We start from the raw sequence: 14,261 nt of genomic DNA on the forward strand, positions 1-14,261 counted from the left end.
CTCAGTCTAAATGGCTGTTCACAGTAGAACATGAGTCCCACCTTTTAAACAAAAAAATGATGATTAAAATATTTGGTACATGTCCAAATAATGAGCTTTTAACTAATCTTCATATGAAACTTGAACCAAAATAAACTGACAACTGCCTCGTCGTATTCTAATCCAAACTCCCTTCCAGTTTCCATCATTGTGAATAATGGATAAACTACTGCTCTCTTCAACTGGATGCCATCTTCAGTGTGTTCTGGTGTTTTTATCCAGAAGCAGCTGAAATCAGGGGACACGGCATAGTGGCGTTTTTATTATGTAAGGATGTTTTTCCTTTAGATGCAGACGGATTGCCGAGTCCCTTCTTACAAAGCTGCCTCTTCTCAGCTGAGACTGCAGTTTTTTGCCACTTTTTATTTCTCAAACATAGGAAAACCTAACATTTTTTGAAATGGTTGTCACACTAATATCTGTTGTCTTTGCAGTCTTTTCATTCAAAGGTTCGGGGATAATAGATATTTTTTCCACAAAGCATCAGATTTCTTTTGGAAAATAAGGAATCATAAACATTATCTGACAATTAAATGCCTGACAGGCTGGAAAGGACATTTCCTTTAATGAAAACATTTGTTATATTTAGAAAATACCTCTGAAATTAATATAGTTCAGTCTAATAATTAAAAAAATATATTTATAGTTAAAGGAGCCTTGAAACAGTTATTAGGCACCAGCATGTGTTCAACCCGTCTAACTACCGGTTGAGTTGTGAGTGTTTACCATGTTATGTCTGATTTAGTTAGATTTTTTTCCACATTGGGAGTATTTAAATAGCCCTCCAGTGTTTTAGGTCAAGACCATCTGACCCGAGAACAAGTGAAAACCAAGAGGAAAATGAAGTTCAAATCTGAAACAACATGAGACATCTTTCAAGACTATTGCTGTTATCACAATACTATAGCTGTTGCTCCAAACAATGAAACAAAATCTGATTTTTTTAGTGTATGTAGAGCGAGACAGGACTTTTAAAATGATTGCTCTCGAGTACCACATCACTACAGCTCTCCTCTGCCTTTTACTGTGCTTCACTTTAAGGGCAAACTAACTGAAACAACAAAAAAAAACGGAACCATTCAGTGCTGGACTTTTAAACTTTAGTTTTTTCCTGTGCGCCACATTTACTTTCAGATAGACCAGAATTATTGAACAGGTTAACAGCAGTAGACAAATCTGTCTTGTGATTAGCCTACAACATTAAACTGTGATTCCCCTATATAGTGGATAAGATGTGTTATGGTGGTCTGACCTACCTTCTCCCACCATGGACACTCCCACAGACATGCCCATGAACTTGCTCTTGGTCCACACATGAGCGTTGACGCACATCTGCCGCTCCCGGCACTCACAGTAAAACCCAGACACAGGTGGATGATGGGACACCTGCTCTGCGACAAATCGGACTCTGTAGGAACCTTCGGGTGAATCTTCCCCTTGCTGCGAGTTGTTGGATCCCCTGCCTGATTCCCGAGTCGGCCCTTGGTTTGATCTGACCAAAGGTTTAACTTTATCGCGAGGTACTTCCCAGGAACAGTGGAATGTCTCCCCCAGCACTGGGTTGAAGGGCTTCTTGGCCACGGCGCCTTTCCGTCCCTCATGAAAAGCAGTCAGGTAGTACTCCACAAAGCGGATGATTCGGTCCTCGGCTGTGGCCCCAGCTGTGATCGACAGAAACATATCAGGGTGGGCCATGAAGTTGGCATACATCTCTAGCAGGGATCGCTTTTCCAAAATGAAGGTGGGCAGCACCACCTATGGAGAAGAGACAGGTTAGAAACTCTGTAGTGTCTCAGCTGTAGACGTGAAGAGGCAGGAGGTGTCTCACCCGCGTGAGGTCCATCCCCAGTTTGAGTTGGGAGAGCAGGTGGAGAATGACGCTCCGCTGGTCGTCCAGAACACCCAGATCTTCCTCCTCATTGTCCTCCGTATCTGTCACCTCCTCACTAGGACTGATGTCTTCCTTCCCTGGGTGGTGCTGTCAAAATAAGAAGAAAATACAAACCCTTACCTTTTCAATCTAAATTGACCATCAAGAAGTTTGAAACCAAACTCTATCTTTTTATTTCATTTCCAAGAAGCTAAACATTTCTGCAGTCTTGTAAAGAGGTCTTGATTAATTATTTTACTCAAGACATAAAGGGAGGCAAGAACAGATTAGAAACACTGATTTACATACAGTGCTGTATATTAATTTGTGGGAATTTTAAATGTGTTATTTACTTTAGAGGTACAAGTCACACACGCTGTATAAGTATTGTGTCGCTTGCCTTCATACGCACATGAATTTGGGTAACATCCCATTTAAATCCATAGGGTTTAATGTGATGTGAGGCCACCATTTGAATAGCTTCCAGCCTTCTTTACAAGGTTTAGGAGAGCATTATGGGAATTTTTGACCAGTTGCCCAGAAGTGTATTGGTGAGGTCAGACACTAATGTTGGTAGATAAGGCCTGGCTTAGAGTCTCTGCAAGTTTTTCCACACAAAACCTGCTCACCCATGTCTTTATGGAGCTTGCTTTGTGCACATGTGTCTTATTGGAACAGGAAGGGATCATACCCAAACTCTTTCCCCTAAACGTGGGAGCAGGAAATTGTCCAGAACGTTTTAGCATGTTGAAACCTTAAGAGTTTGTTTCACTGGAGCCATGGGGCAGAGTCAAACTCCCACAAAACAGCCAAATACCACAACCCCTTCTGCACCAAACTTTACACTTGACACAATGCAGTCAGGCACGTGCTCTTCCCCTGGACACTGCTAAAAACACAAGGAAAAAGTATTGGGTGTACATGTTTCTTTAGCTCTAAAACCCAAAATCATCCATTGTACTGCCAGACAGAGAGGCATTCAAGAGAACACATCTCCACTGCTCTAGAATCCAGAGTTTGCATGCATCAGAAAGAGCCTTCGAGCAAGTTGGAAAGGATGTTAAGGTGATTTGTAGAAGTCCTCTAAAGTTTCAAATTGCTTGCCGACAGCCTGTGTTCACCATAATTGTTAAAGGAAATTAAAAAACAAACAGTATAATAGTTCTTGGATCATTATACCTTTTTTTAGCTGGCGTATAATAATAACACTAGGGGTCACAAATCTCTGCCTTGTTGCTATTGATGTAAATAGAATTATTTAAACAGAGGAAACAAATATAGGAAATGTTTTAAAATGTCTTGGTTTCCCATCTAAAATGCTCTCCTCTTACCAGTGAGACCTGACCTAGACGGCTCGTTTTCAGTAAGGAACACAAACCCATCATCATCTATTTGAAGTAATCGAGCTGGACGAAACTGAAGTATCTCACATGTGATTACAAAGGAAGTAGCTTTTTTATCTTTGTATTTTAAGGGTGTTATTCTGAATGAAGATTCTTTAGAATCATTTGTTATGAAAAGAAAATATAAATCAGCCATTTTAAAAATGGTGTTTAATTCTTCCACATCTGTGACAGATGCAGCCCGAGGCGTCTCGTTCCTTGAGGGAATTTCATTACATCTGCCACAAATGTTCACTGCGACATCCTAAAACATATTTTTGGTGGGATATCAACAATGCTCACGCTATTTATGGTAAAATGTTGCAGAAATGTCCCCATATAAGACAGCTCTATATGATCACATTGCGTACACAAACAATCAAAAGTAAGCTTGAAAAGGTGGCAGAGGAAAACAGTTCCAGTTAATTAAAATATTCTAAAGATTCCTCAGATTCAAAACCAATCAAATAAAAATTTGCCATGAAATATAAAACATTTAGTTTTAGATGGATCTTGAGTGTGCATGATGAAGATATAAACTCATTCAAGAAACTATAAAATACCTAAATGTATCACTAATACATCTAGGTATTTACTGACTCATCTGCAGTCCTGTAAAATCCACTCAGCCATGTCACACCTCCATTTGAGGGACTGTCAGTATTTTATTATTAACAAGAGTCTCATGGCTCCTCCAGTCTCCCTATTGAGATATTCACTCCTAGACGCAACAAACATTAACCATCACAATTTATGAACTAGTCAAAGCAGACACAAGCTGTGTCCTTCATTTTTGTTTGGTCATTTAACTGAAATCAACTGAAATGAAAAGCCTGTGCCTTTGATTTCTGCTGTAGCAACCTAAGGCAGGAAGTAGGGAGGAAAAGTAAGAAAAACAAGAAGAAAGAGGTTGATGCATAATGCACAAAGTGCCCCCAAGCCTGTGGGCAACAACTGGTCTTGTTTTTCTCTACAAAAACATTTATCCCATTTAGTTTTTTCACATTTCTTCAATTTACAGATACAAGCTTCAATGTTTTCATTGGATTTTCATTGTATAGACCGCAAACAATTACAGAAAGTAGGGTATAATTGTAAAGTGAAAGGAAAATGATATATGGCTTTCAACCATACGAACGAATATCTATAAAGTGGTATGTGCATTTGTATCTAGCCCTTTTTCTTTGAATAAAATCTATTGGAGCCAGCTGTGTTCAGAAGTAACCTTATTAGTAAACCAAGTCCACCTGTGTGTAATTTAATCTCAGCATAAATCCAGTTGTTCTGTGATGGCCTCAGAGGTTTGTTGAAGAACATCGGCACAAAGACCTAGAAACACAGCAGACAGGTCAGGGAGAATGTGGTGGAGATGTTTGAAGGAGGGTTAGGGTATAAAACAAGCTTTGAACATCTCACAGATCTCTGTTCAATCCATCATCTGCAAATCTAACAAGACATGGCGTTTTCCTGAAAATGACAGGACAGCATAATCAGAGAAGCAGCCAAAAGCTTACAAAAGGTTACTCTGGAAGAGCTGTAGAGATTTAAAGCTCGACTGGATGGTGGGAGTGGGAACCTTTAGTTGTGCACTCTACAAATCCGGCACGTTATGGTACCACAGACTAGAATAAAGTCACTGCTGAAGGAAAAACAGAAGAGGTCCTGTTGCAGTTTGCAACTAAAGCAAATATGGGAAAGTAGGTGATTTGGTCAAATGAGGCCGAAATTTAAATTTTAGACCTACATGCTAAACTAACACTGATAACAAACATCCCACAGTGAAACATGGCGGTGGCAGCATCATCCTGTGTGTATGTTTTATTTAGTGGGGACAGGGATACTTTTGGGAGATAAAGAGAAGGTCAATGGAGATAAAAACAAGGTAATACTGGGAGAAAACCTGGTGGAGGCTGCAAGACTTGAGACAGGGCTGGAGGTTCATCTTCCAACAGGACAACAACCCTAAACAAACAGCCAGAGCTAAAATAGACTGGTTTAGATCAAAGCAAATTAATATGTTAGAATGGCCTAGTCAAAGTCTGGACCTAAATCTAACTTAGACTCAAACACTAAGCCTGAGTTATTTTGCAAAGCAAAGGCAAAAACGTATTATTGTATTGAATGCTATAAACTCAGGGGGGATGAACAGAAGTTCACACAATTTCTGATTTGTATTTGTAAAACATTTGAAATCCATGTATCCTTTTAATTCTATTTCCCAATTAGACACTACTTTATGTTGGTCTGTCACAATAACACCCCTTAAAAATATGTGGTGTCAAAAGGTAAAAGCCCAAGAGGGATGAATACTTTTGCAAGGAACTGTATTTTAGTACCAAAAAGCCAAACTTTCTTGTAATTGTTTATAATTTTAGCTTTGATCAATAGTTCCTTTGGACTTTCTGATGATATTTGACAGATTTTTTAGGTCTTTGGCTGAACTTTTAAATCATTTAACCTGGTACCTCACATTTCAAACTACAATAGATGATTCACTCATGAATGGTGCATGCTTGAGGTCCTGTGTCAGATTTGACAGACTTTCAGATATTGCCACTTCTCTTTTAGATAGCACACACTGCACAATATAAAGAAATGCAAAATCAAGTACAAGAGCTGGACAGAAATGAATGAAAAAGCCCCCAAGGTTTAAAAACAAATTAAAAAAAGACCTTCATTTGCCACAACGAAATTGTTAAAGACCACTTTGAAAGGTTACAAAGAAAATATCTTTCCTTGTAAGCAAAACAAAGAAAATGAAGAGCGGGGGAAAACGTTTGCACTGTATTTATCCCTTACAAAGTTTCATTTTAGAGAAACTGCTGCGAGGATGTAGAAGATAACCTGACTAAAACCCCCAGCAACATAACTGCATGTAGGAGTAAAAACAGAAGAACGAAAGATTTGCAGGAGCCGAGTATCTGACTGTCACCTGAATATTTTATTTAGCACAGGCATCTGTGCAGCTCCACATAACCGCTCATTGATGCACACAGTGGGAACACTCTGCACCAAAAACATTATGTGCAAAACACACATGCACACCCTGGATGGGACCAAGCAGGCTCTGAACACACACACCTACATGACTCCCTGGAGCTGAAGCAGAGTGATATATTTAGAAGTGAAACAGAGTGGGAAGAGAGTGAGATGCAGGAGCCATGTTCTGATTTCACTGGTTTAGCTAATTAAAGAGGCTCCTGACAGCAAGAGGAAGTTACAGCTGAAGTGGTCCGAGCATCTCTGCATGAAGGGAGTTTGATTCTGAACACAATGGTGACAGGAATGGGATTTCATTAATGTTTGGATCTAGAAAGACGGCTTAAAGGCTCAGATCAAAGAATCTCAAACTGGTTTCTTGAACATAGCGATGAGTAATTTGTACTCCAAAGGCCTTCACAGTCGCCAAATCCAATTCACCAGAGCATTTTTGGCATTGTGGATGTGTGTAGCCAACAAATGTGCAGCAACTGCTTGATGCGATCTTGTAAATATGGACCAAAATATCTGAAGAAAGATTTAAGACACCTTGTTGAATCTGTGCCATGAAGAATTATGCAGTACTGGAAACAAAATGGGGTTAACCTGGTACTTGCAGGGTGTGTCTAATAAAGTGGATAGTGTGTGTACAGCATTTTCAATACTCAATCCAAGACGTCATTTGAGATTGTGATATAACCTGTTTACTTTATGCTATTTGAGTTTATTTTCTGTTGTATGGGGATAAATGGTCAGAAAATTTCTCAAATCTATAATTTAAAGTAATGTGGTCGGTTTTCAAACTTTGTTCTCACCTTTCTTTCTTTGGATGGTTTTAGATTTGGTTCTGATCCATGTTTGAACCTGTTGACCACTGATCAAGGTTTTGGGAGATTTTAGATGTATTGTTTGGATCTATTTTTTGGAAGAAAATGCTTTTGTCTCATAAACAACCCCTCATCCTAGACATAAGGAAAATACAGGAGATTTTCATGTTGTCCCATGTAGACCACCAGCCCGTGACGATAATTCCTGCAGGTACTTCAGTATTACTGTTGGCGTTTTGGCAACCTCCCTGACCAGTTTCTGCCTGATCTTATTAGGACTTCTGGAGAAATGTCCAGCTTTTGTCATGTCTCTGTCAGCCCATAATCTTTTCAATTATTGGAGAAAGCCTTCAACATGTTTCGGGGGCCCTTTATTAGGGGCCATCTGGTCTCTGTACAAGCGGAGCAGGAGTTTGTTCCGCATTGCCGGCACTAAGTCGGATTCCCAGTGCATGTTGGACTCCAGCAGGGCTGTCAACGGTACTGTTCATAACTTTTATGGACAGGATTTCTAGATGCAGCCAAGGGCCGGAGGAAGTCTGGTTTGGGGACCAGAGGATTTCGTCTCTTCTTTTTGCAGATGACGTGGTCCTGCTGGCCCCCTCTAGCCAAGACCTACAGCATGCGCTGTGGCGGTTCGCAGCCGAGTGTGAAGCGGCTGGGATGAAGATCAGCTCCTCCAAGTCCGAGGCCAAAGGGTGGCTTGTCCTCTTCAGGTTGGAGGGGAGTTCCTGCCTCAAGTGGAGGAGTTCAAGAATCTCGGGGTCTTGTTCACGAGTGAGGGAAGAATGGAGCCAGAGATTGACAGACGGATCGGTGCGGCTGCCACAGTAATGGGGGCGCTGTGCCGGTCCGTTGTGGTGAAGAGAGATCTGAGCCGAATAGCGAAGCTCTCGATTTACCGGTCGGTCTACGTTCCTACCCTCATCTATGGCCATGAACTTTGGGTCATGACCGAAAGAACGAGATCTCGGATACAAGCTGCTGAAATGAGCTTCCTCCAGGAGCTTGGCCATCTGCGAGGGGCTCGGAGAAGAGGTGGCTTGGGCATCTACATCGGATGCCTCCTGGACGTCGTCCTCGGGAAGTGTTCCAGACACGTCCCACCAGGAGGAGGCTCAGGGGACGGCCCAGGACACGCTGGAGGGACTATGTCTCTCGGCTGGCCTGGGAACGCCTTGGGCTCCTCCTGGAGGAGCTGGAGGAGGTGTCTGGGGAGAGGGACGTCTGGGAGTCTCTACTGAGTCTGCTGCCTCCGCGACCCGGTTCCGGATGAAGCGGAAGATGACGAGTACGAGTAGTTTAAGGGTGTGCACACATGTCACTGGGTTATATAAAAAATAATAAAATTGACAATAAATGTGTGAAAAGTTTTGGAATATTTTATCTTAGATTTATTTCAACAAAAAAACATTTTAACAAATTTTTGCACACTTGATAGCCAATGAAGCAATTTCAAAACAACTTGCTGCCTTTATTATTCAGTTGATTGCACAAGTGTATATAGATTACTCATTTATCCATTCATTCATCTTCTATACCGCTTCTTCCCTAGGGGGTCACAGGGAAGCTGATGCCTATCTCCAGCAGTGTACGGGCGAGAGGCAAACAACCACGCACACACTCATTCACACCTAAGGGCAATTTAGAGAGACCAATTAACCTAACAGTCATATTTTTGGACTGTTTGAGGAAGCCGGAGTAGTTTTTTTATTCTGTTCAAAAATATTTCAGAAAAGAAATAGTTACATTGCTCTAAAAAAACAAAAGCATTTGTCCCATACAAATTTCTTCTATATTTGCTTTTTTGTCACACTGTCAAAAGAGATTTTTGCCCCACTGCATCCAGCTTCTAGAAAGGTTTTAGCTCAGAGAAGCCCCACTAATATCCATGTTAAGTAGACAACCATGTTACAACTCCCCTAACAAATGCACATAATCTATCATATTATCCTGGAAACAAGCATTGAAGAAGACATATCATGCTTTTAAATTCCTTCTTTTCAACTTTAAATCATTCAGTGGTGGTCTATATAAAGTGGAACTGCAATGATATGGTCTGAACTCCTTGTTATTGTAGCTCCACAGGCTCCTCTTTTACCTCTTCAGAGGTGCGTCTGAGACTAACTTGTTCTGGTGCCGTCTTTTTAAATGCACTCACACCCCGCCCACCTCCAGGTCAAGGAGCGCTGCACCTTAACCCATTCGGCCATTTTTGTAGTTTAACAATTATCTAGCGCCACAGAAACAAGACAAAAATATCAAAAATAATGCTAAGCTGTTTTATGTAATAATAATAATCAAAACAAGCAGCACCATTCTGTCCTCCAGGAGCTAAAAGCAGCACACATCAGTAACAGCAGCAGAAGGCACGATGCTACTGCTAACAGAACCATATGACCAGGATGTCATAATATTTCCACTTTAAGTATGAAGGGACAGAGTGGTGGGTGACACAGAGCAGCATTAGCAGGAAACTCTAACATCAAGATACCACAGAAAGTTTATTTCTCTGCAAAACACCTTAAAAATTCTTATTACATCTTAAATAATAGCCAAAATTACTACAAATGTCAACCTATACCCACGCATGCACGGGGAGAACATGCGAACTCCATGCAGAAAGACCCCCGGCCAGGAGTTGAACCAAGGACCTTCTTGCTGCAAGGCAACAGTGCTACAAACTGCACCAACGTGCAGCCCTGATGTAAATATATTCAGATCTGAGGTTGACCTGTGTGTTGGCAAAATGTTGCTTTACTAAATGGACCATGGACTTTTCCCAGAGAAGCTGAAAATGTGGGCATCCACTTTAAAAGGTTCTTAAGAGGCCAAACTAGAAGGAAGGTTTGACTGAAGATGATTTTTAGGTTGATTTCTACACATCATCTGTCCCATAAAGCCACTGTTTTCACATGAATGGAGATAAGTTGGAAGTCATTATGATGGAAGAGGATGAATAGCCAGAATGACAACCAACTCAAACTTGTAGGTGTTTGAAACTACAATAAGATTTTGAAGTGGCAGCATAAAAAGACTCGGCCTTCCTTGAACGCCCAGGAGGCTAAGATAGAGGGTTGATGAAACAGAATAGCAGATGGTGTGAATGAAAAGACAAGGAGGCAAAAATGACAGTGAAGAATATGTTCAACAAAAGATTGGAGCTGGATACATGGGACAGTCTGACTACTACTTGGTTGACCAAAATCTTAACAAGAGGTCTAATCAGATAATCAAAAATACCTTTTATTGTCCAGACCTTCTTGTTTGGCAGTGTTTTGAAGCTCTACTGTATCTTCTGACTAAGCATTGAGTTGATAAAACATCTGAATGACATCTAAAGTGTCCATAGGGGTCTGGGATAAAATATGGCTACATTGTATAAGATACATTCTACTTTATTTTATTTTTATTATTCCTGTCCAGCAGAGAAGCGCTCAGAATTGCTGTTTGAGTGCCAAGAAAAAGCCCAACAGATTTACTTTCACAAGTGGAGCATTACGGCTAACGCTTTATTGTTATGGACACGGAGACGGAAAGGAAAACATAAGAAGAACGAAAGAGAGGGGTGGGGCAAAAAGGGAAAAGCGATAGAAGGAGAAAACAATGGAGGAGAGAAAGAAGGATGAAGAGAATACAAAATAACACCGAGCTTGCTTTAACACCTGCAGAAACATAAAATAACAGCACTGTTACCAAAAAGAGCATGGTACTTATAAATGCAAGATGTATTTGGTGGTAACTGTGGGTCAATATAGAACATTTGTGTATCTGTTAACACCTGAATCTAAACACCTGTGGGTTTGAGTTTGAGCGTGCTTCTGTATACAAGGTTTCTCTATAAAAATAAAAACTGGATCCTGATGTGAGTAAAATACATTACAGTCCAGCAAGCACAGGCTATTGCTTGCTGGAATGCAGCAAGCAATAGCCAGCACGTTAGAAAGCACGTTAGCTAGTCTCACTATTCTCAGCGACAAACAAGGGAGACAACTTATTTTTTAACTAGTGCTCATGCACCCTCATCCCCCTTTCTAATCCTGCCCTGGGCAGCTACCAGCATGGGCCAGTTGAAAAAAATTGCCACTTATAATGTATTCTTAAAAGTGAGAAAATGTTGGTATCTCCTCCTTTTTCCTGTTTCAAAAAGCACTTTGCAATTATTTTATGTGTTTACACAACAAGCCCTGCTGGCTGGCTTGTTCAATCATTTATGAACACTGCATCAATGCTCAGTGTTGGACCAGCACTGTACTTTCCATTTCTGATCAGTGATGGTTGCCGCTAATGCCCTCTGGGAATGCTGGATAAGCATTTCACCCCTGGATTTTAAACATATGCAAAGAAGAACGGGACTCTCAAACAGTAATTAAACACTCACGCTGCACTGCTGTGAAGCTACAGGCTTGACCTGCATGAAGCTGGATCTCATCTCCAATGAAAGGAAAAAGTATCAGCGTGGTGGAACACCACCGACTGTAAAATCCACCAGAAAGAAGGAAAGTGGTCTACAAACAGGAAAGCTGCTGCGTACAGCTTCAGTTAGCATAAAATCCTATTAAAGAGATGGCCTCACAGTGGGAAACCTGTCCAGACTGGAGTCACTTAAAGAGTTTAAAGGTCTGATGGGATCCTGAGAAAAAAAAAAAAAAAACACACCTCCTCTTCCTCATCTGAATTTGTTGACTAAGTCAGCAGCCATCTTAAAGGAGTCCTACTTCTCTACAGAGAGATGCTCAGTGTAGCTGAAAGAAGGTGCTGAGCTGCTGTGCGTGACTGCCTCTCTGCCTGCCACCCACTCTAAAACAAAAAAGGGAAGGAAGCAGAGGGAAAGTCCCAGTGACGTCGTAAACCATTCCCTTCCATCCTCCAGCTGCTCCTTTTAATCCTCCGCTCTCCTCCCTTCTCACATGACCTTCCAGCTTTTAGCTCTCCATTGAATCTCTGTACTTCTGAAAGGGTTTTATTACTTTGCAGATGATCAAACAATCAGAACCAGCTTTGTTCACCAAGGTTTTGAACACCAAAATGAATTTGACTTTGGTTCCACTTTGCTCTGAATGAACACATTTTAAATGTCAATATATAAAAAGGGAAACAAAAATCACAAGGTTTTAGGTAAATATCAACATAGTGTTTTTACAAAAGCAAAAAACATGGTTAAATTAGATCAAATATCCATTAATCTGTTGGTTGTTCATCAGAGAGACAGTCTGGGGGAAGAAACTGTCTCTGGGATGACTGGTTTTTGCACGACCACCGCCGACCTGGCGGTAAAAGTCTATAACAGTTTGTGTTCAGGCTATGTGGGGTTTCCAAAGATGCTAGTTGCTAGGGAAGGTCAGCCCTGATGATCTTTGCAGAACTGATTGATGTAATCTGGAATCTTCTTTACTGTTAAAGATAACAGTCAAATGACCCCAAAGTATCAAATCAGCAAATATGTTACGAGCTGGTTCTCTAAAATGTTCAAGAAACTAGTTTTACTCATGCAGGGAACACTGGGCCATCCTCACTCAAAGAAAATAGATTTTTCTTCCACACAATTATCAGTTAGATTTTACAAAGCGACTCTAATAAAGATTTACACAATTTAAATGACATAAAAACACACAAGGTTGGGATGGAGAACAGATGTTTAAACTTTGAGAGGATTTCTGAACTTTTCTTACCAATCCTGAATCTAAACTATGTACTAAAACTGCAAAGATACATTATCTGAAGTACATTTATGTATTTTGTTAAAACCCATCAGTCTCTTTTTCTAATAAATATATATACTATCACGTTTGTCCATTTTATTCTTGTTCATCTATTTTAAGCCTATTTATTTGTTCATTTATAGTTTTACTGTTTTAGTTTTAGTATATTATGATATACTTAGTTGTAATTTTTTGTGGCGTTTAGACTAGTTCATTTTGTAATTATGTTTTGTTAATGAATTTTAAATTCCCTTTTCAGTTAGTGCCACTTTTGTATAGTATTTTGTATCTATGTTTAAATATTTATATTTATTTAGTTATTTAGCTAGTAGTGAAATTTATTTAGATGCCTACTCAGCTGTTTGTTTAGGTAGCAAGCTAGTTACATAGCTAGGTAACTAGTTAGCTTGTTTGTTTTTACAGTACTTGAATTACCAACTGTTTAAAAATACACTAGAAAAACTATCAGTTTGCTGCTTCCATTTCCCCACTGAAGTATAATTAAGGGATTGTAGTAATTTTATTTGTTACAGTCCTCTAAGCAGCTGGGGAAATTTATTGCAGAGGATGCACAAACTTCACAGAAACCTCAGTATTTCTATACATTTTAATACATTAAGCCAAAGGAATTTAGCCCTTAAAACTAAATTTTGTGATGACCACAACCAAAATCTGACAAATTATGCAAAAACGCCAGAAAGCAGAAACAAAAACTAAAGCAAATCTGTTTTCAATTGAAATGGGACCAAAAGAAAGAACTGTCTTTGTTACAGGAAAGCTTTTTACGAGCTCTCAAAGTGATCAACAACTGAGATGTGACAAAACACACAAAATAATCTGGACCCTAAGGTAAGGCGTTCCAATTCTTCTGGTAAGGCTCGTGGATTTAAATTGCAACAGTGCAATCATTTATTTGCAGCTTTTTGACTCAAAGAGATGAGAGTAGCGTTTGTAACACGGAGATAAGATTGCATTGACTGCATGATGTCTCTCAAGATCATGCAGAACAGAGGTGGACTCTTAAAAAAAACAAAAAACATTTAGCCATATTTTATCCCAGACCCCTATGGACACTTTAGATGTCATTCAGATGTTTTATCAACTCAATGCTTAGTCAGAAGATACAGTAGAGCTTCAAAACACTGCCAAACAAGAAGGTCTGGACAATAAAAGGTATTTTTGATTATCTGATTAGACCTCTTGTTAAGATTTTGGTCAACCAAGTAGTAGTCAGACTGTCCCATGTATCCAGCTCCAATCTTTTGTTGAACATATTCTTCACTGTCATTTTTGCCTCCTTGTCTTTTCATTCACACCATCTGCTATTCTGTTTCATCAACCCTCTATCTTAGCCTCCTGGGCGTTCAAGGAAGGCCGAGTCTTTTTATGCTGCCACTTCAAAATCTTATTGTAGTTTCAAACACCTACAAGTTTGAGTTGGTTGTCTTTCTGGCTATTCATC

At 40.0% G+C, this 14,261-nt stretch overlaps 1 protein-coding gene across 1 annotated transcript in view; it reads right to left on the reverse strand.

The window, feature by feature from the left end:
* The window catches only part of LOC124879942 (oxysterol-binding protein-related protein 10), a 140,692-nt gene that overhangs the window by 16,692 nt on the left and 109,739 nt on the right, over positions 1–14,261 (reverse strand). Inside the window, exons 8-9 of the mRNA XM_047384804.1 lie at positions 1,868–2,017; positions 1,296–1,794 (exon numbers count right to left, since the gene is read on the reverse strand). Of these exons, the coding sequence (XP_047240760.1) occupies positions 1,296–1,794; positions 1,868–2,017 (649 nt within the window). The remainder of the gene's footprint in view (positions 1–1,295; positions 1,795–1,867; positions 2,018–14,261) is intronic.

This window comes from Girardinichthys multiradiatus, chromosome 13 (assembly GCF_021462225.1).
Source record: "Girardinichthys multiradiatus isolate DD_20200921_A chromosome 13, DD_fGirMul_XY1, whole genome shotgun sequence".
Lineage (NCBI taxonomy): Eukaryota > Metazoa > Chordata > Actinopteri > Cyprinodontiformes > Goodeidae > Girardinichthys > Girardinichthys multiradiatus.